This window comes from Heteronotia binoei, chromosome 9 (assembly GCF_032191835.1).
Source record: "Heteronotia binoei isolate CCM8104 ecotype False Entrance Well chromosome 9, APGP_CSIRO_Hbin_v1, whole genome shotgun sequence".
Lineage (NCBI taxonomy): Eukaryota > Metazoa > Chordata > Lepidosauria > Squamata > Gekkonidae > Heteronotia > Heteronotia binoei.
Window position 1 is genome coordinate 57,592,932 of NC_083231.1, and position 21,638 is coordinate 57,614,569.

Sequence of the window (21,638 nt, forward strand, 5' to 3'; positions counted from 1 at the left end):
TGTAATATAGTGAATGTATATTTCAGCAGTATTTGGCACCACTCATATATTCAGCACATTTGCAGCATCATAGCTCTTTTCTTCCTGGACTGTGAAAACTTTTAAGTATTTTATCATGGCTCATTTACTGTACCTAACATCTTATTTACAAAAGTATCCCAGCATTCATTGTAAAGCAGTTTTTAATTGACACTCAGTTGTGAAACCTTCATATAAATCTGTTGCAGCATTAAAAAAATAATGTATTCAATATTAACTGAAAACTGTTCGTGCTTATTTGACATTAATATCATTTTTGAAAGAATCAACGCTGCATTCAAGGCCACTTTATAAAAGCATTGTGTTGCTCATCCTAATTCAGTCTGACATACATTCCAATAACACTACCTCCCCTCCAGAGTTTAAAGCTAAATTTATGACTGAGCATTGTGAAGTGCATCATTTAAAAATGGTTTCAACCCAAAACATCTAATAAATAAATAATGTGTATGGCTACTCAGTAGTAGACTTTCCAGACTAGAAATCATTCCATCGGATACTCAACAGTCCACTATCATAGAGGGCTGTCAGATAAATCTTATAGTAGCTGCATTTATGTCCTGTAAATCACGTGTTATTGTCTGAGCCTTCTGCCAGGTCATCTATTCTTTTCCCATTTATCAGAAATGCATACAGTGCACTGAAACGAGAAGTCTGGCCTAGCTTCCTGTCCAAGTAATTAAACCAGCCCAAAAAGTGAAATCCATAGCCTGATGTTGCTTTTAAATCAAATGACAATATATGTAGATCTATAGCTGTGTAGTTCTGGGATGCCACTCTCATCTTAGGTATGATGATACCTATTTGGAGTAAACCATTCTTCAAATTATTCAAAGTGAGTATCTGAATATGTGTTTTGTATAGATTCAGTGTGCATAAAAATATTCTCATGTTTACAATAATGCAGCAGACCTGAACAGAGCTATTTGCTTAAATTTATTTCATAGCATCTTATTAAAATAAAAATTGTTAGAAAATATTTGTTTCTTATGGATGTTTTTTAAGGAGATCAGGTAGATTGTATGATACTTTTGGCAAAGGCTATGAGATTTTCTATGCCAATATATCTGTGCTCCCCATTGTCAAACAAAATCACACTTTTATTTGTTTGCTTACTCCGTCACTTACCTAATACTCAAAATATCAAATAAGATTAAAGGTTTTAGTCCACTGTAAAGTATGCATTATGCATTTTAAAAGTTATTTATTCTATCAATAATAAGATGTTATAGCATGGCGTTTCCCATTTCCTGGGTTGCGACCCAGCACCAGTCCACACAAGAAAAGCCTTAGCTAGCCCCACCCCCAGCAGCCTTAAGTCAAAAAGAGCAGTGCCACCATTGCTGGCTGATAACTGGAGAGCAGGCACACGTCGCGGCAGCATAATCTTCTCTGCTGGCTGGCTCGGCTCCCCCTTCTCCTTGGCTGGCTGTCTCCGTCCCGTTGACCTTGGGACTGGCCTTGGGCTGGGACTTGAGTGGACAATGAAGCACGAGAGGGCAGAGCAGAGAGGAAAAGGCTTGGCTTTTCCCACCGCCACCCCCATTGGTTTATCTGGAAGCTGCTGGCTGCTGCTCTCTCCTTCTGCCTGCCTGCCTTGTTTTCCCAGCAGTTAGCAGCGTTCGGCGCCCCCCACTGTTATTATCCCATAGCGTGGCTGGTGATTGGGACAGCAGGCACACACTGTGGCAGCATGTTTCCTCAAGGAGGAATCCACTCAGCTCTCCCTCCTCCTTGGCTAGCTGTTTCCATTCCATTGGCCTTGGGACTGGCCTTGGGTTGCGACTGGAGTGGACGATGTGGTGTGAGGGTGCAGAGCAGAGATGGAGAGGCTTGGCTTTTCCCACCCCCACCCCCACTACTTTATCTGGAAGCTGCTGCCTGCTGCTCTCTCCTCCCGAGTCACACAGCTGGACTTGGGGGCTGCTGCTGGCTGACTGCTTTGCTGCCTCCCTCTTTGCCAAGGCTCATCCTGTATGCTGTTGTTGGAGAGCTGCTGCTTGGCTGGTGGCATGTGGCAGCTTGGGAGGGCACCCCCAGATCAGTGCTTCTTCCTTCTCCAGTCTTCTGAGTTTGGTAAGTCCTGCTGGATTTCACTGTTCTCAAGTGACACAAGCTTGTCTTCAAAGTATCCCTAATGCCACGTAGGAAACAGCTATCTCAGACATCTGGCAACTTTCTTGGGCATGGAAGTGCCCTCCCCCCCCATTAAGGTGTCTTGAGCTTATTTTCCACAGTCATCCCCCCCCCCCCCCTTTAAGAGCTATAAGTAGAACTGCACTTGGAACTTTGATCCCCCTCCCTTCCTTCCTGCTGCATATTGCTATGTGCCTCCCCCCATTAAGGAGTCTTTAGCTTATATTCAGAAGGAATACTTCCACTGTCATTCCCCCCCCCCCCTTTGCATTTGCACAGAAAGCCTGCATTGGCAACCAGAATCACCCCAAAGGTCTGCCTTTGACTTAGTGTCTGGGAAATAGTGCATAGAGTTAATTTCACATGTGTTTAAAAATTCTAGAAGTGTTTTTAAAATAAATAATAGTGACATATGCAGCACATTCAATTGCCTCTAATTTGGGGGTGGATATTTCTGAATTTTCTGCATTGTGCAGGGAGTTGGACTAGATGACCCTGGAGGTCCCTTCCAACTCTGTGATTCTATGATTCTATGTCTGATGATCAAGGACAATTCCAAAACCCAGGTTTTGTTGTAGAACATTATGTAAAGTGAAAGCTAGCACCTAAGCACTGAAATTGTGTTTGAAGTTACTGTACTGTGTGCTTGAAATGTTGGAGAGATGCGTCTTGTCTGATTTTGTTATAGGAGGGCAAGGCCAGAATTCATCTAAGAATGATATGATGCCAGCAGTGCTGTAGAATTTAAATATTTTCCTTGTGTCGGCCTGAAAAGCAGACAGAGCCAGAAGGCAGAGCCTGACCAGTGTAAAAGTTGACTTCTATTCCTCAGTGACTGTCTTTCTAAGCAGGACCCTGGTTCAGCAAGCTCAGGGACAGAGCCAGTGTTTGAAATAATAATAAAGTATCCAGGAGCAAGCAGTTGATGATAAAGTGAGCCACATGGCAGCAATGAATGAAGGGCCTATTAAATGTATCAGCATATTTTGAGGTAGAGTAACTGCCAGGGCCCAGTGTTGGTGGTACATTCCTGATGGCAATGGCAACAGCACCCCCAATTGCATACACTGGCCAGTGCTGTTGAGACAGGGGTGTGTAGGTGGTGCAGGCAATTGAACATGAGCATTAGGAGTGCTTGCAAGCTGAAGAAGAACACGCAAACAGATAGATGCATGCAAGTGTGGGGGTGGAAAGAGAGGACCCTGGGAATGTATGAAAAAGTTGCAGATCCCCATTTCCACCCCCATTTTCACATGCCACCTCCATTTTGGTTCAGCATGAGTTTGAGAGATTTTTCTGAAAGGAAAGTTACTTCAGAAGAAGAGGCAGGTTTGGGGGAGTGTTCTGGAAGTGACATCACAGGAAAAGGTAGAGTTTTGGTTCAGTGTGCCTGAAAGAGACATCACTTGGCCCTTGACTGGAAGTGACATCATAGGAAATGGCATCATTTCCTGTCTCCTGCCTCCACCCCCAAAGTCTCCTGGCTCCACCCCTGGGATTTTAGTGGGCCATGAAGGAGAAGTGTAAAAATAACTGGGCCACGGGGGGGGGGAAAGTTTGGGAAACCCTGTTATAGCATATTATGATAGTCTGAAATATGTATTATGTACCTTTGAATATGCATCAAAAGTTCTAATCTTGCTACATATGGGGCCTGGCTATAATACTGGCTGGAAGAGTTGTACTTAGCTGTATTCTTATGAAACCACCTGTGATTAGGAATATCAGTGAAGACTGTTTTGACCTGATACATGCATTGTCCTAGCAGCTTGATTGCTGGTCTGTTATTAAAGCAATTTTTAGTGCTTGTAAAGTATATAAACTTGTATGGCAAAACCCAGCATTTTTACTAACTTGCATCTATCTTACAATGATAGGTTGTTTCCCTGGGCTTCCAATTGGCTCTGAATGCTTGGCAAATTATTGTCTTGTGAGAAAATGCTTTTCATCCATGTTGTTCAATAGTTTCTTTGGATTATAGCCAATAGGGTTCCATTTGTTCAGCATAGGAGAATAATTATACTCAATCAGAAATATAAATTCCACAATTATTTTGTTAAGCCAGTTCCTGGCTTTTATCACACATTCTATCCTAAAAAACAGGGCAGGGCTATAAAGATTGTAAACAGATGTAATATTTTTTTTAAAGCAGAGAGGTTACTTTGGACATACTCTGACATAGTCTTGCTGAAATGCATCAAAATTATTTCTAGCTAAGCTGTGAGAAGATCAGTTCTGGAAGTCTTCTTTCCCCTGTCCATTTTTGGGGTCGAAGGAAGGGGAAGCAAGCTAGCTTTCCCCAAGCAAGCTACTTCCTCCTGCAGTCTTGTTGATTACTGCTCATCTTTTCCATAGAACTCAATGGAATCCTCTGAAAACCAACCCAGCTCTTGTATCTATATAAGGACAGAAGAAAATTGCTCACAGTGAATGTTCAATCTGTGGCTTTCTTGTGGTTTTGTCCCCCCCCCCCCCACTTTTCAGGTGACTGTCTGCTTTTTTAAAAAAAAATTAAGTGCAATATAAACCTTAATGCATTTATATGTTTATTACCTTATTAAACCAGAAGAGGAAGTGTTACAATGCAAAATCTCTCCAGGGATTGGGGAAAGGGTGACATAATGGAAAGCCAGCCATTTGGCACCATGCACAGCTGGCTTCTCTTTAAACTTGCAGAACTATAACAGAGCTCAGCCATGAAAAGGAAAGATACATTCAACAGTGTGAGGGTGCTTCCACAATGGCCTCACTTCTCTAAAAAGCTACATGTGTTTTCATCTGTAGCCTGAGATTTGGAAGCTTCTGTGCAGTGGCTTATTCCTCTGAAGTCCCATATGTGACACTGCACACATCATCACTTGAACAGAACAGGGAAACAACTGTATTGTGTGTTTATGCACTGCATACTAACCTAAACATTACTAGTTTGAGCATTTTAAGGACCAGAACTGCAGAGGCAGAAAAAATGCCTTACTTTTACATGTAAATATTTAATTGTTTGTTTCAATAAGTAAAGTTATTTGTGGGCAAACAGCATAGCAGTTCTAAGTCAATGTATCTCTCAGCAGATGTTAAGAAATGAAAGGTCATAATTTAAGAACAGAAGCAGGGATTTTTCCTCCGAAACTTCAAGGTATCCTGTTGCTTTACCCGCACACTAGGACTTAAACAACCCCCACTACTTAGGGTGAATTTTGTGCTGAGAGAGCACACCCTGTGGTTTGGCAGTCTAGTCAGAAGGATGGTACCATGCTGGGTTTCTAACTGGATCTTTGAACAATATTCTCATGGGTGGTAAATGTAAAACAAAGTAATATCAACTGGCACTTAATTCTGTGAACTCCCTGCTGATTGGGCTAGGCGGTGAAATAGAGCTCTTCCTGACAGGAAGTCAGCCTGTAAGTGTGGAGACCCCTGAAAATAAAGTGTGCTTTAATTTGAGAACCTGCTGTTTTACAGCTCGCCTGTTTAATTTGAGAATTTAGCAAAAGGGCTAGACTGGGGTAGAAGGCTAAATGTAAGTTAGCTGTGTTGGCAGAAGGCTAGAAATTCCAGAATGACAACTGAGTCCTTTTTATACTAATTATAAATATGGGAGCAGCTATTTCAAGTTATCCTTAGATCATTTCTTAGTTTCAAGCCTCAGTTAAACCTGACAGTGCCATGGGTAAATCAGTGGAGGCCTTCAATGTGCTTGGTCCCATTCAAAGATGCTTAGTGCATTCACTAAACATATGCATGCAATATTAGCATGCCAGCAGTATGTATTCCTTTGCCCCAGGCCTCTAGTATGCTAATGCTGTGCCCATATTAACCAATGCCCACATTGCCCACATTGTTTTTGGCTGCTGACTTTATAGCATACAGAAATCATGTAATAATTACAATAATATTTACTCATAGACTTGGAATTAAAGGGTCCTTCCTTTCCAAACCCTGCTCCCCCCTTGCAGCCTTTGCACTCATCCTGGCACTCAGGTAGCTGTTTGAAAGGGAGCAAGATGCCCACAGAGAAGAGAGTGTAGGCATCACCATAGCAGTCACCCAACAGCAAGCAAGCCACAGTAGTGTGATGGTATTGTACTCCACTTTCTCCATGGCCCACTGGCCCTGCTGCAAACACCATGTCACACATTCTTTCACCTGATCTGCTGTGCCTCATGCTGAGGAGAAAATGAGAGGGGAAGCCTTTCGTCTCCCTCCATATACTAAAGGGCTGGCTAAGGGTCAACTCTGTATGTGAAGAGATACTCTGATCATTTAAAAAATGTTGTAGTTGTAAGCTTAGTATTAATAGCTATATCGTATTAGTATTGTATGTGCACATTTGGGATGGAGCACAGGGCATACAGTAGCTCTTTCAATGGTACTTGCAAATGTGGCTCTCCATGTGTCATGGAGTGATATAACTTTTTTTTTCAAAGATGCCTGGTGGAACTTAATTCTTATAAGCCTATTTAGTATTACACAAGGTGTTACTCCTACACATTTCCTTGTTAACATTCTATGGCATGCGTGGCCAAACTTGCTTAACATAAGAGCCACATAGAATATATATCAGATGTTTGAGAGCCGGAAGGAAGGAAAGAAAATAAATGGGGGAGGGAGGGAGAGGGGGAAAGAAAGCAAATTTAAATGCATTCTCTAAGTGCTGGTTGGATTGGATTGGCAAAGTGATTTAAAGAGAAAAATGCCTTCTCTGAGGCGTCCGATGGGGTTCTTGTTTGTGCCTGCCTTCCTCTTTAGCCAATTCTTGTGTCCTAAAAGGTTTCACCTCCTGATCGTGTAAGTTTCCCTAGGAGCTTTTGCTGACTTTGCTAAAACCATTTTGAATATTCAAAGAGGCAGTCTTTTGGATCTCTCCATTGATATGCTTGTATATGCATACACACACATAAGTTCATTGAAAGAATCAGGGCCTAATTACATATTAACTTTTCCTTGCATCCTCTACACATTCCGGTGACCCAGACACACTGTGTGACAATTGTGTGTAGAACTCAGTTCCTGGGAGCAAAAATTCAGATCAGGAACACAGCATGCAGGGGACAATGCTGAAGCTTCCTTCTGTCTCGCTCCCATATGTACATATGACTTCACTGATGGACTGTTCTAAATAGCATTTCCTTACTGCATTGCCTGGTGACAGAATGAATAAGCGTAATGCATCTTAGCACATGTGAGAGCACAAGGAGTCTCTCCTTACATCAATGGTTTTTCATAGAATTGGCAGGGAGGGGGAGATCTTGAATTAAGCTGTTGCTTATATTGATATTTAATATGGGGTTTTGCATTGTGTAATACTAGAAATACTTCCAGGTACCAAAGATCTGGTTTTTAAAGCCCTAAACAACTTATGAACAGGGTATTTCAATAACTGCAAGTTCCCACAGAGTTCTGTTCAGCTCCTTAAAATATATTCCAGAAGCCCTGTGGACGGAACATTATGTATGGTGACACTCTGAATCTTCAACTCCTTTAGGCATCTAGTAGAGAATTTCCTAGACTTTCATTTAATTTGTTGTTTGCTTTTTTGGGGTGAGGGGGAGGACTTTTGCTGACTGTTGTCATCTTTCTTGGTTTTCACATCTTTCAATAACAACAAAAAGATTTTTAATGTTGACTCCCATAGTACAAATGACTCATGCTTGATTGTAGTACCTCTGGTGTATCAGTTTTTTAAAATTATTTTTACTCTTAGATTGTAAATTTGGTAGCACCTTTTAGTTCGTTCTTCAAGATAAGAATAAACTTACTGATGCTTTTCAAATGGTTCTGCAGTATAGTGAAATGTTTTAAATGGCATATGTGTCTACTTCATTAATCAATGTTATAATTCATAGGAGTAGGTTTAACATATGCTAAAGTCCAGTTTGCATACTCATTTTTCTTGATACATACATAATCATGTGACAAATATTCACATATTTAGGGCTTTTTTGAGCAGCAATGCACAGGAATACAGTTCCAGCTGGCTTGGAGTCAGGGATTGTGGCCTAATATGCAAATGAGTTCCTGCTAGACTTTTTCTACAAAAAACCTTATGTGAAACAATGTCAAGGGGAATATGCAAATGAGTCCCTGCTGGGCTTTTCTACAAAAAAAGAAGCCCTGCACATATTCATTTCATTATGCACGCAAAAAGTATTGGATAGTTTGGGTGGTTATGAATGGTTTAGATGTGGAACAACTTGGTTCCTTGCACCATATAGAACAAACATGTAAGGTCTCTAGTTAGGAATGCTGTATACTTCCACTAGTGGTTCATAATCCGGAAGTGGAGTATTGAATTTTTGTGTTCCCATTCTAATTATATTATAGCATTGAGCATATTTAAAAGGGGAACCTTTATACTGTTAGGAATAAGTTAGAATTAAAATTTAGAAAGTCTAACAGTACTTAGTTTGACAGTTGGACATCTGTGTTTATGTATTTTTAAAATGGTGTTGTGCCTCAGTTTCACTGTCTAAAAGTTTATGAATTGGACTATCTCTAAATATTGAAATTAAATGCCCATTAGAAGGTAATTTCAGGTATTTACTGCACAACAATATAACACCAGTTTATAGGAAGCCTGTTCACAGTGGAATACACCAAATGGTTAAACAGCAGGGAAGTCTTCTGCTTTTAGTTAAAAACTGCTGTTTCTGTGTGGCATATTTACAACTTATTTAATTCTTAATGTAGTGTGCTGTGGGACTGAGCATGCAAAAACAGCAGAAAGAGCTCTGCTTTCTATGTCCAAGGCTATTACTAGCTGTACAATAATAAAGGCACTATTTTATTGGGTTAGTTGTAATTAACTTCAGCACTATGCATTCATATAAATCATTCTCAATCTGTTTTCTTTAAATTTTCATTCCTAACATAGTTATTTTCCAACATTCTTTTTCTATAAGGAAAATGTTGTAATAATTGTCTAAAATGTTCATCTGGAAGGTAATGATTCTAATAATAGGTTAATATGCATAGAAAGGCATTTTATACAGTAGGGCTTTTCAAAGATTGGTTAGAATCAATATATTGTATTTGAAAGATCTGTGTTTGACTTTCAAAGTTTAACACAGATTTATCCATTGCCATATGTTTCCTCCACTAGTTTTTTAAAATTATTTTTTCAGTGTTATCCTCCTTTTGCCTTTTGATACAATGAACCAAAAATGCTGATTACAGCAAGATCATAAAAGCTCCACTGGATCAAACCAAAGTCCAACATCCTGTTTCCTATAGTGGTCAACTAGACATCACTGGAAAAGCTGCACTACACTAGAGCAAGGGGACCTGTAGCCTGTTGCTTACCTCCCAGCAATTAGTTTTCTGTGCTACTGTCAGTGAATATGGAGATGATGAAACATTTAGCTATAATGCTACTAGATGTTGATATAGCTATCCTCCATGAACAAAAGCCATGTAAATGTTAATTAGGAGCTTCCAAAATAACACAAAACATAATGTAATTTCTCAAGTTCCCCAGAATTCTTTGTCAGGTTAGTTGTTAAAAAGGGGAAGGGGGTTCAAACCTCACCTGTAAACATAACATGTGGATTGCTGAGCAGGTGTACAAATTTAAAATGGTACTAGTATCAAGTTACACCTTCAGCCTTCTTAGAAGTAGAACCTTCCTCATCCCTTTTCAAACCACCCAAGCCAATGGCCATCACTGCATCTTGTGGCAGTGAGTTTAACTAGTTTGTTCTGCATTGCATTGACTGCCTAATTGTTTTGAATCTTGTGACCGTCAACTTAACTGGGTGTCCTCAAATTCTAGTGTGTGAATGAATATGATCCACTGTTACATTGGATCATCCTAGTTCCCCACAAACTGTACATATCTATGGAGTTTTATCCTGTGCTCAGAAAACTTTATATATATAATGGTGTACCTGCTGAGCAAAGACTGGAACCTGCCATAGTACATTTCCATGCAGGTGACACACACAGACATTCCTTATTCTTCATATGAAATAAAAGTGAGTAAGGATATCAGTGCTTTAACGTCTAGTAAAATGAGAATTAAAACAGCTTCCCCTTAATATTCTTTGATATTGCCAATAGTGTTCTGTCATAAGCAATATGCATATAATTTCAGTGCAATAAAAATAAAAAGTACTTTCTGCTTCTGTCTACATACATGCTGTAGTTTTAAAGTCTTATAAAATAATTAGTCACTATACAGTTATAATGGCAGCCTTGAACAATTTAGCCTGGAGCAGTCTCTAATGAACGGGGCTTGTTTTTTCCATTTGGGCTTTGAGATTCCCTAAAGACTTGACTTCAGACCTCAGAGGGCAGCAGCTGCCATTTGTCTTGAGTACCGGAGTTGCCAAACAGTCAAGCCATGTACTAATAGAACACATTTGTACAGATTCAGCACATAGAAGCTTGATATAGAGTTAAAGATGATCATCTGTTGCAAACTTGTAGGTGGGTAGACTAAAAAAAACTTTTATCACCCCATTTTGCAATCAAGCTCCCTGTACTGATTAGAAGGAGAATGTAGCCTGGTAGTCTTGATGACATTTTTTCCCCCAGAGCATTGTATGGGGAGCACATTGATTCACTCTTTACATTTTTCAAAAAATGGTTTTTCTGTAAAAATTCAGTCAAAGCTGTTGAGTTCAAAAATGCCACATATTGATATATCTGTTTCTCATGTATGACCCCTATCTATGGATATCTGTAAGCAGGTGTTTTTGCAAACCTGGGTGGTTTAAATTCTGTACTTACCTTTTTCTTCCTAGCTGGTGTTGGCAGATACCAGGAACCTCTCTGGGCCCTCTCTGTAAGATTGCCAGCTCTGCATTTGAAAACACTTGGAGATTTTGGGTGTGCAGCCTGAAGAGAATGGGATTAGGCAAGGGGAGAGACTAATGTCATACAGTCCAATTTCTAAAGCAACCATTTTCTCCATGAGAATTAATCCCTGTTGCCTGAAGATTAATTGGAATAGTAGGAGATCTCCAGCCACCACCTTAGGCTTGGCAATCCCCAGGTCCCAGTGGGGATTCTTCTGCTTTCCCAGGCTCCTTCCCACCCCCAGTCAGCTGGCTGGTGGGGGGAAGCCTCGCCCCCAGAGGCCTGTGTGTCTTTCCACCTCGGGAGGCTTCAGTCTCCAGTTGTAAGGCTTCCTCTTGGGATGGTGTGTCTGCATTACTTTGAAGAAGTTGGCAGCAACTCGTGAGTAGAGAGGCCAATCTCTCTCTTCAGAGTTGCCAGAAACGGGGGTGGGGGAGGGAAACGTCTGTTGAGCACATCATTATTCGCTATGTGGAGATCGATTTTCATAGGGTATAATGGAGAATTGATCTGGAGGTTTCAGGGGATCTGGGAAAGCTGTTTTTTGAGCTAGAGGCACCAAATTTTCAGTATAGTATCTAGTGCCTCTCCCCAAAGTACCCCCCCAAGTTTCAAAACGATTGGACCAGGGGGTCCAATTCTGTGAGCCCCAAAAAAAGGTGCCCCTATCTTTCATTATTTCCTATGGAAGGAAGACATTTAAAAAGGTGTGCTGTCCCTTTAAATGTGATGACCAGAACTCCCTTGGAGTTCAGTTATGCTTGTCACACCCTTGTTCCTGGTTCTGCCCCAATGTCTCCTGGCTCCATCCCCAAAGTCCCCAGATATTTCTTGAATTGGACTTGGCAACCCTACACCACCTGGAGATTGGCAGCTCTACATGTGCAGGAGCCTCTCTGAGTCCAGCTGTGGCATCGGCATCCAGGAACTTCTCAGAGCTCAGCCACATCAGCACTGGTGTCAAGAAGCCTCTTTGGGCCTGGCTATGTTGGCAGTGGGATCTGGGAGCCTCTCTAAGCCTGGAGCAGCACCTAGTTGCTGCCAATGCTGTGGCTGAGCCTGAAGCTGGGCTGGACTTGGAGTGGGGCCATAGCCAGGATTTTAAAAGTTGGGAGTACCCTTTTGCATGCACTGCAGGGCTTGCTGCTTCTCAGAAGCTTTCTGGGGTAGGGGCAAAAGCTGGAAGCTCTAAAAGTGACCAAGTTGAGGCAGCCATTAATAGAGATGGGGTGGAGGCAAAAGGGAGAGGGAAGTAGGTTAACAGAGATGTGGAGGTGGAGAAAGAGGGGGAATGGCTAGGTTGACAGAAAGGTGAAGGGGAGAAAGATGGGGAAGATTGTCAGAGAAGAAGGAAGGAAGAGGGGGACGGACACAGAAGGGAAGGGGGATAAAGAAGTAGGGAATGTTGACAGAAGGGAAGGGGGAAGATAGAGAAGGGAAGAGAGGGAAGGAAACAAAGGATGCACTCTCTCGGCAAGTTTCTTGTGGGTCCCAACTTGTTTGTATCTAATTGTTGCAGCAGAATATACTATTGTCTATATATCTATAAAACATAATGACACAGCACTGATAGTGGAATTTTTCATGGATCAGTAGATTTGCTTTTCAACTAAGTTAAAATCTGAGATTGGGACTTGGTTTATGGCGATCATTCCAGTCTTCCCATTCCTGCTGTTTCTCCCTGTATCTCCAATTTTGCCACTTATAAGAGAATGCTTGAGAATATCATGGGATGCACTACAGCAGGGGTGGCCAGATTTGCTTAACGTAAGAGCCAAATAGAATATCAGATGTTTGAGAGCTGGGAGAGAAGGAGGGAGGAAAGAAAGAAGGAATGCAGGCAGGCAGGCAAATAGATGAGGGAGAGTGAAAAGAAAGCAATATTAATTTTAAATGCATTCTCTGACTGGCTTGTCTGGGAGTAAGTGATTTAAAGAGAGAAATGCCTTCTCCAAGCCAGCTGATGGGGCAGTGGGGACTTCGAGAGCCACCCAATGTGTATGAAAGAGCCACATGTGGCTCCCAGTCCACAGTTTGGGCACCCCTGTGTAGTACAGGAAGCTATAGCTGGAGGGGAATCAAGGAGAAACTTGAAGTTAGATGGAAAATCTGAGCTCTACCCTTTATATTGCAAGAAGTGCCTTATGTTTGCACAAGGGATGGTTGGATTGAATCCTCTGTATTCTGCAACCTTATTTGATTCCTAAAAGCATTGTTGAGTAGTCTGTGTATATTCCAGTACTTGTAGACAATTCTTGTAAGGAGCTTTCTAATTTACATAGATGGAGGAAATAGAACCATCTTTAGGGGTGTGCAAAAAAAAAGAAGGCATTTTTTTGTAAGGGTCTGTTGGACCTGGTGGAAAAAGTATTTCTGAAAAATCCTGGATTCCAGTTTTATCCAGATCCAAAATTTCTCAGAAATCCCATTTTTTTGGTCCAATAGACCCAAAGTGAGGTATTTTTTTATTTTTTTTGGCTAGGTTATGCCAAAGGCACACCCCTAGTTGCAAGTATACATGTAATCAGAATGAGTGTGAGATTCAGCCTGTGGCTTTGACTAGCTGTCCCTGAATCTGTACCGGAAGTGTACTCCAAGTACTGTTGTATGGGACTGGTGAGTAATAGATGTTTTAGCTTTATTCTTTTGTTTTGACTGGTAGCTATATCAGCACTAATTGTGTTTATTTATATGACCGTTATTATCTTGTTTAGCATACTTACAGTAGACCTGATACTGAAAGAGTTCTGATATAAAGTAGATATACTGAAGAAAATTTCTTGGTTTTTTTTTTTTTTAGGAGCACAAAATTGTTGTACTATTTCATGACTAGCTTTTTTAGAGTTGACTTGTACCGTGGAGAACCAAATGTATTAACCCTGTGATAATGTCTTAGCCCTGTGCTCTTCTATCAGGAGGTGGTTTGCACCTCACAAGGGGAGGAAAAATGTATTTGGTTAGAGTCTTGCAAATCTATTAAGGAGGACTTTAAACTAAATCGTATGGAGGAGCAAGACAAAATCCAAAGTCTAATATAATGTCGATTGCTGGAGATAAGAACGCTAAAGTTCTGAGGGGAGTGGCACATGTGCTAGGTAACATAAACTAACAGGTAATTACAGAAACAAAACCTTCAGGGAGCATAAAACATGGATTCCGGTTTCTCTGCAGTAATGCACAGAGTATAGGAAATAAGCAGGAGGAACTAGAAGTCCTAATTCAAGAAGGGGACTATGACCTAACAGTCATTACTGAAACTTGGTAGGATGACACAATTAGAATATTAGAATTGAGTGATACAACTTATTTAATAGGGACAACAAATAAGGAAGGGTGGAAGAGTCGCATTATATCTAAAGGTAGTATATACTTGTGAGGAAAAGTGTAAATCTGAGCGTGGAATTTCAGTTGAGAGTCTCTGGAGTAAGAAATAATAGTGATTATTTTGTTGGGGGTCTGCTATAGACAACCAAGCCAGGCAGTGGAGTTGGATAAGACACTACTAGAACAGATTTCAAAGTTTTCAGATGGAACATAGTGGTCATGGGAGATTTCAATCTGTTGGTAGTCCAATTCTGCTAAAAATGAAAGGTCAAATAAATTCCTGGTTTGTCTTGCAGACAACTTCATTTTCTAGAAAATGGAGAAGGAAGCAAGGGGCTCTGCTATCTTGGACTTGATTCTCACCAATTCAGAAGAACTGGTTGATTAGATGGAAGTAGTGGGTACCCTGGATAGTAGTGACCATGTGATTTTGGAATTTACAGTCTTGGGGAAGGGAAATGCTGTACGTAGTCAGATGTATAGGTTGGACTTCAGGAGAGCAAATTTTGACAAACTTAGAGTGATGCTGGGTAAAATCCCATGGCCAGAAATACCAAAGGAGAAGGGAGTTGAAGAGGGGTGGGAGTTTCTTAAAAGTGCAACATTGAAAGCACAATCACAAATGATTCCTATGAGAAGGAAAAATGGGAGGAGCCTAAAGAAGCTAAGGTGGCTCTGTAAACCGCTTTCAAAAGACTTATTTAGGAAATGGAAGGGGGGAAGCTTATAACCAAGGATGAGTATAAATAAATAACCAGTGCTTGTAGAGACAGGGTTAGGAAAGCTAAAGCTCAGTGTGAACTAAAGCTAGCAAGAGATGCTAAAAACAACAAAAATGGTTATTTTCTTATGTTAAAAAAAGGACATTATAAGCTCCTTGCACGAACAGGAAAGTAAAATTGTAACAGGTGATGAAGGAGTGGGCAGGACTGCTCAATACTTACTTTTCCTCTGTCTTTTCTTGTGAGAGAAAAGGTTCTCAGCATGGCAAAAACAGAACACATGATTAGAGAAGGAAGTTGCAGCCTAGGATTGGCATAGGGATAGACAGTACATAAACAGTATCTTTAAATGAAACTAAATCCTTAGGGCCAGGTGAACTGAATCCAAGCATTCTAAAAGAACTTGCGGATGTAATTTCTGAACCTCTGTCTATTATTTTTGAGAATTCTTGGAGAACAGGTGAGGTGCCAGAAGATTGGAGATGGGCAAATGTTGTTCCTGTCTTCAAGAAGGGGGAAAAGGAGGTTCCAGGTAATTACCAACCTGCCAGCTTGATGTTTATACCTGGAAAAGTTTTAGAGCAAATCATCAGTCAGTCCTTGAGCATTTAGAAAAGATTGCTGTGATTACTAAGAGCCAGCATGGGATTCTCAAGAACAAGTCATGTTAGGCTAGCTTGATCTTTTTTTGAGAAAGTTACTACCTAGGTGGGTCAGGGGAATGTTGTAGACATTGTTTATCTTGATTTCAGTAAGGCTTTTGATAAGATTCCACATAGTATTTTTGTTGACAAATTGGTAAAATGTGGTTTGGATCCTGTTACTCAGGGCCTTTTTTTTTATCAGGAACGCAAAGGAACACAGTTCCAGCTGGCTTGGTGTCAGGGGGCATGGCTTAATACGCAAATTAGTCCCTGCCGAAATTTTTCTACAAAAAGCCCTATGTAAAACAATGGTGATATCAGGGAGTGTGGCCTAATATGCAAATGAGTTCCTGCTGGGCTTTTTCTACAAACAAAGCCCTTCTGTTACTGTTAGGTGGATCTGTAACTGGTCGACATATTACACCCAAAGAATGCTTGCAAATGGTTCTTTATCCTCTTGGAGAAAAGTGACAAGTGGAGTGCCTCAAGGATCTGTTTTGGGACTTGTTTTGTTCAATATCTTTTCTATATCAACAGAAGTATAGTGTCTGTATTGAGTGAAATGATGGTATCTCTTTGCTCCAGTTAGACCTCACCTACAGTATTGTGCTTAGTTTTGGACAACACAATTTAAGGAGGATATAGACAAGCTGGAATGTATCCAGAGGAGGGCAGCAAAGATGGTGAGGGATCTGGAGGCCAAGTCCTAGAGGAAAGACTGAAAGAACTGGGAATTTTTAGCCAGGAGATTGCTATCTTTGAGTACTTGAAGTGCTGTCATATAGAGGATGGTGTAAAGTTGTTTTCTGTTGTCCCAGAATGTTGGACGAGAACAAATGGGTTGAAATTAAATCAGAAAAGTTTTTGACTAAGCATTAGGAAGAACTTCTTGACAGCTAGAAGTGTTCCTCAGTGGAACAGGTTTCCTCAGGAGCTGATGGGGTCTCCTCTGCAGGTATTTAAACAGAGGGCAGGGGTGCATCAGTGCTTAGTTCTTGTGGCCCTTTGTTACATGCCCAGGAAAATGCTATTTGCCTCTTGGGGGTCAGGCAGCAATTTTCTCCCAAGCAATTTTTCTCCCAAGTTTTGCTAGGGATCCTGGAGGGTGTTTTGTTTTGCCATCTTCTGGTTGTGGAGTTGGTGTCACTGGGGATGTATGGGATGAGGTATTTTTGAATTTCCTGCATTGTGCAGAGGAAAGGACTAGATGACCCTGGAGATCCCTTCCAACTCTATGAATCCATGATTGTATGATTCTAAAGCAATCCTCTCCTTCCCCGATTTCCCAGTTCTTTAGTGGCACAGTTAGAGTTGTCAGGTTTGAGGTCTTCCTTCTTTCATGTTCTTAATGGAAATATTTAAATGTCTTCTAGTTTTTTATTCTTGCACATTTCTCCCCAACATGAAAATAAAATGAATACAGGCAATGCTGCCTCTAATCTGTGGCATCTTGTGAACAAAAATTCTACTTTGTGAGCATTAAAGTTGTGAGCATGAATTAGTTTGCTCTGGGGCCATCCTTCCTGAGCTAAGACAAAAATGTGTGAGCCTGAGGATAAAAAACTATGATACTAACTCAGTTTAGAGGGAACACTGAGTACGGGGTAACTGGACAAACAATAATAAAGCAGGTTGTTGAGGATGCTCACCACAGAGTTTTAAAAACAAGTCCTAACAACAAATGTTCTAAACCATCAATTGACTTAGTCTTTATTACAGTATCATAAAATGGTGATCTGTTACAGAAGTAGTATAAAAATGAACAAAATATTGACAGGTCAAAACACAAAATTTGTGCATAAATAAGCACCTTCAGCAATAAAGATTGTACAGAATAAGTAAAATAAAATATGTAGCCAAATGACCTGGCAGCTAAAAGACAGTAATCCAGGCACCAGGTGTACTTCTGTGATGAAGATGTTGTACAAATGAAGTACCACCACTGGAAGACATCCTGTTTAGGAACTGAAGGTGCAGAGACCAGGGCTTTAAATTTTAATATTAACTACCAGTCTGTTGTATTTTGGCATGATCAAGTTTCAGGCAAAACTAGACTCCTGACCTTGTGACCTTCCATGGTCAGTAAAGCATTATCATCTGCTTATTACCTTTCAACCATGAGTATCAAGCTCCAGTTTCCGGGAACTGTCTTCTGGGACCCTAGTCTGGGGCATACGTGCTGCAGGCTTAGACATGAGCAAAGCTACTCAGGGGTCCATTGTGGCCCCTGCACTTTACACTTTTAAATACTTTAGGAATATTTACATGTTAGTAACCATATATATTTTTGTCACTGCTTAAGTCCCACCCCCACCCCCCGAATTCATTATAGATTTACAGTATGTTGTGATCATGTATATTAGGATCAGATTTTATAGACATAGGAAATGGTAGTCAATTAAGTTCAGGTTACAGCAGGTATGAAATTATTGACTTTGTCGATCTCTTCTTGCAGCCTTTCCTTTTGAAAATGCTGAAATGTGTTCTGTAGTTGTCCAGCTACATTAGTGGTTGGCTTTGAGGCTTTTAACATGTTTTTCCATCAGCACCTTTGGGAGAAGAATAACTAAGATCTTGACATAACAATGCAATCAGCTCTCTAAATGTAACTGCAGTACAGAATATATATGCTATGTTGAAATATTAAATTAAATATGAAAGATGATGGCCATTACGTTTTCTCCAACTATTAAAGCATGCTTAAGGGAATGTTCACTTGTTGCTTATAAAAATTGTTTAGGCTAATAGCCTTTTTGATATTTGTCTATGATGCAAAGAGTTGGGCTTGAGTAATTAAGTGTCAAAGTACTAGAACTAATGTGAGGTAAAAACCATTGTTTGCAGACACAAGTGTGTGTAATGTTACTCAGACCTTTATTTTATTGTTGCACTGCTGCAAGGTTTTGTGAAGAAAAGCTAAAATAAAAGAAAAGGTGTGCATGCAGAAGAGAATCAGGAAGTAGGAAGAAATATTTGCCTAGGATCTGGAATTGCAGTATTAATAAATGGATACCTAGAACTTGTGAAGCAATAAAGAAACAAGATTATGAGTGGTTGATGTATAAGGCTGCTGCTTAATGTTCTACATGAAAAAACAAAACCCTCCCTGCAAAACCCTTCCTGAAATGAAACCTTTTCTATTAACTTAATAGATTATACATTACATCAGAATGCACATTGTTAAGAAACAGGGAATGTGCCTAAAAGGACAACCATGGGACATCCTATGGGAATCCCAAACATCCTGTGGGATTCCCAAACATCCTATGGGAATCATGGCCCTAATTTTTTGTGCACTATCTGTATAGTAGCTTTGGAAAGGACCATTAGTAGATAGCACTAGGTTTGCAAAAGCTGTTGTTTGTTTGTAGGTTGTTATACAGACAAAGTAATATTAAATTTATCAGCTTAATTTTAATTCAGTTGATTTTAATTTTTAATTAGTATAACTTTGCTATTCTTATATATTATTTTTTCAATTTGTGTTGCTTTGTGTATTTTAGGAATGGCAGAACTCAATACAGAAGAATGCAGGTCTAGCTTTCATTGAACTTGTCAATGAAGGAAGGTAACTTATTCAGTTTACATTTAATAATTCCTTTATTGTGGTTTTCATTTCCATTTTGATACCATATATTTGAGCTCCATGAAAAACCCTATGCATATTCTGTTCAGTAACTAACTTGGTGAATTTGATGCAGCAGCTTAAACTTCCCTGGGTTGCACCCTCATTACATTGTTGCAGTAATCTGAAGCTGAGTTAGCTAGTAGGGGTGTGTAAAAAAAATAATAATAATTCGGAATTAATCGGATTCGGAAATATATGGGGCCAAAATATTCAGAATACCGTATATTTCCAAATACCGGTATTCAGAATAGCCATATATACTGAAGATATACCGCTATTTCCAAATATATGGCCCAATTATACCCTATGGACCATTGAAATCAATGGCAAAATAGGGTATATTGGAAGCCGCCTGGAGGGGAGGGAGTTTGAGGGAGGGCCCCAAATTTGCAGGGCACCTGTAGGGGACTCTCCCCTACGAACCCTCCAAGTCCCAAAAAGATTGGGCCAGGGGTTCCCATTCCACCTATCCCACCATTATATCCTAAGGGCTATTGAACTCAGTGGCAACATAGGGCATAATCAGAGGCTACTGGGGGGCAGGGGGTTTGAGGAAGAGCCCCCCAAACTGCATGGAACTCGCAGGGGACTCTCCCCTACAAAACTCCCAAGTCCCAAAAAGGTTGGGCCAGGGGGTCCCTGTCTTTGGGCTCCCCAAAAGGTCCATTGCCACCAATGCTGGGGAAAGCCCAATTAACCACTTCCTCCACTATAATTGCTGTGGGAAAAGTGGATCTGGCCAGAGGGGGGTTTGAGGGGGATGCCCCAAAACTGCAGGGCAGCTTCAGGGGACTCCCCCACACCAGGGGGTCCAATTTCTGGGGCACCCAAAGCCATACCTAGCTTCCCATCAGAGAATCTCTATATGACCCAAATGCACTACATCCATCTATCCATCTATGAACCCAGTGAATCTATGAATCCATCTATGAACCCTGCTGGCCTGGAACCAATATAAACCCAGTTGCCAACATCACTGCCACACAAAACACAATCTGCTCAAGGTCTGCTCTGCAGACATGGCTGCAGCAAACCCAGATGCCAGCTCTCCAGCCCTGCCCCAAACAATGCGGGGAGAGCTTCCCAAGCACAACAGGCATGCTGGTTCTGGGTCTCTCACCCAGATGCCAGCTTCCCTGCCACAGAACACGCAATCTACAGATGCCAGCTTTGCAGCCCTGCCCCAAACAATGCGGGGAGAGCTGGTCAAGCACAACAAGCATGCTGGTTCTGGGTCTCTCACCCAGATGCTAACTTTCCTGCCACAGCATACTCAATCTACAGATGCCAGCTCTCCAGCCCTGCCCCAAACAGCACAACTCTCAAACAAGAGAAGCAGTGGACCCATACCTAGCTCCACATCATTCTGTATCTGACACAAAGCAAGAAGCATTTAGACTTACCTTGAGTGATGGATAGTTGTCTGGTACAGGCTCTTTTGCGTTACCCAGGATGCACCACGAGGAGGCGAGCCAGAGTTGCACCCCAAATGAGGAAGATCACTGGGAGGGCCTCAGATTGTGTGAGAGGAAGGGAACCATTCCTTCTCTCTCAGCTCAGCAACAACACACCAGCTATCACTGTCCCATTAGAGGGACCTCAGCATTGGTATGGCTGCTGGCTGCCTGCCTGTCATCATCACTAGGACCTCCCTATTCCTTCCTCCTGCCCCTGAAAAAAAATGGGTTATCCTGGCTGGGCCTGTGGGTGCTGCCGGTTACAGTTGGGGGCTGCAATGGCCCTTTCAGTATTATTAGGTATGTGTGGATGGGGACTGGGGAAATTTTGATTGCTTTGCAGATTTTAAATCAGCATTCACTTTTGGTTTGGGGATGGATGAGGGGTGGGGGGGGGGTGCACTGCCAATCAATTTGTGAGTGAGTTTTTGGGCTGTCTTTGGACTCTAGTCTATGTTTAGTGGGAGAGCGTTTTACAACCACCTTACAAGCGCAGACCAAGAGAGGATGCAGACACAAGTAGGTACTCACTTCATTCACTCTCAAAGTCTACGTTCGGGAGCCAAACAGGCAAATTGACCTTCAGGAAGACCAACTGCTCAACTGTCCAGGGTTGCAGGCGATTGCAATGTGGGCAGATAATGTCACTCATATGCGAAAAAATGTATTCTCTCTGCATGCTCGTCAGTGGACATGAGAGGAACGCCTTGGCCACGGAGGAGAGGGCCGGCCAGACTGCCTTCTTTGTGACCCAGTAGTCCAAAGGAGATGTTTCCTGGGACTTATTGGGCTCCAAAAGATAGTCCCTCACCATTGCAGCACCCGTCTCCGCTCTCAGGGGCCTACCACTCCCAGAGGTGCCAAGAAGCCGCCTGATGAGTGTCATCTTGGC

General features: G+C 41.4%; 1 protein-coding gene across 1 annotated transcript in view; it reads left to right on the top strand.

Moving 5' to 3' along the window:
* Positions 1 to 21,638, top strand: part of LRBA (LPS responsive beige-like anchor protein) — a 630,809-nt gene that overhangs the window by 182,710 nt on the left and 426,461 nt on the right. The window contains exon 35 of the mRNA XM_060246657.1: positions 19,165 to 19,229. Within this exon, the coding sequence (XP_060102640.1) occupies positions 19,165 to 19,229 (65 nt within the window). The remainder of the gene's footprint in view (positions 1 to 19,164; positions 19,230 to 21,638) is intronic.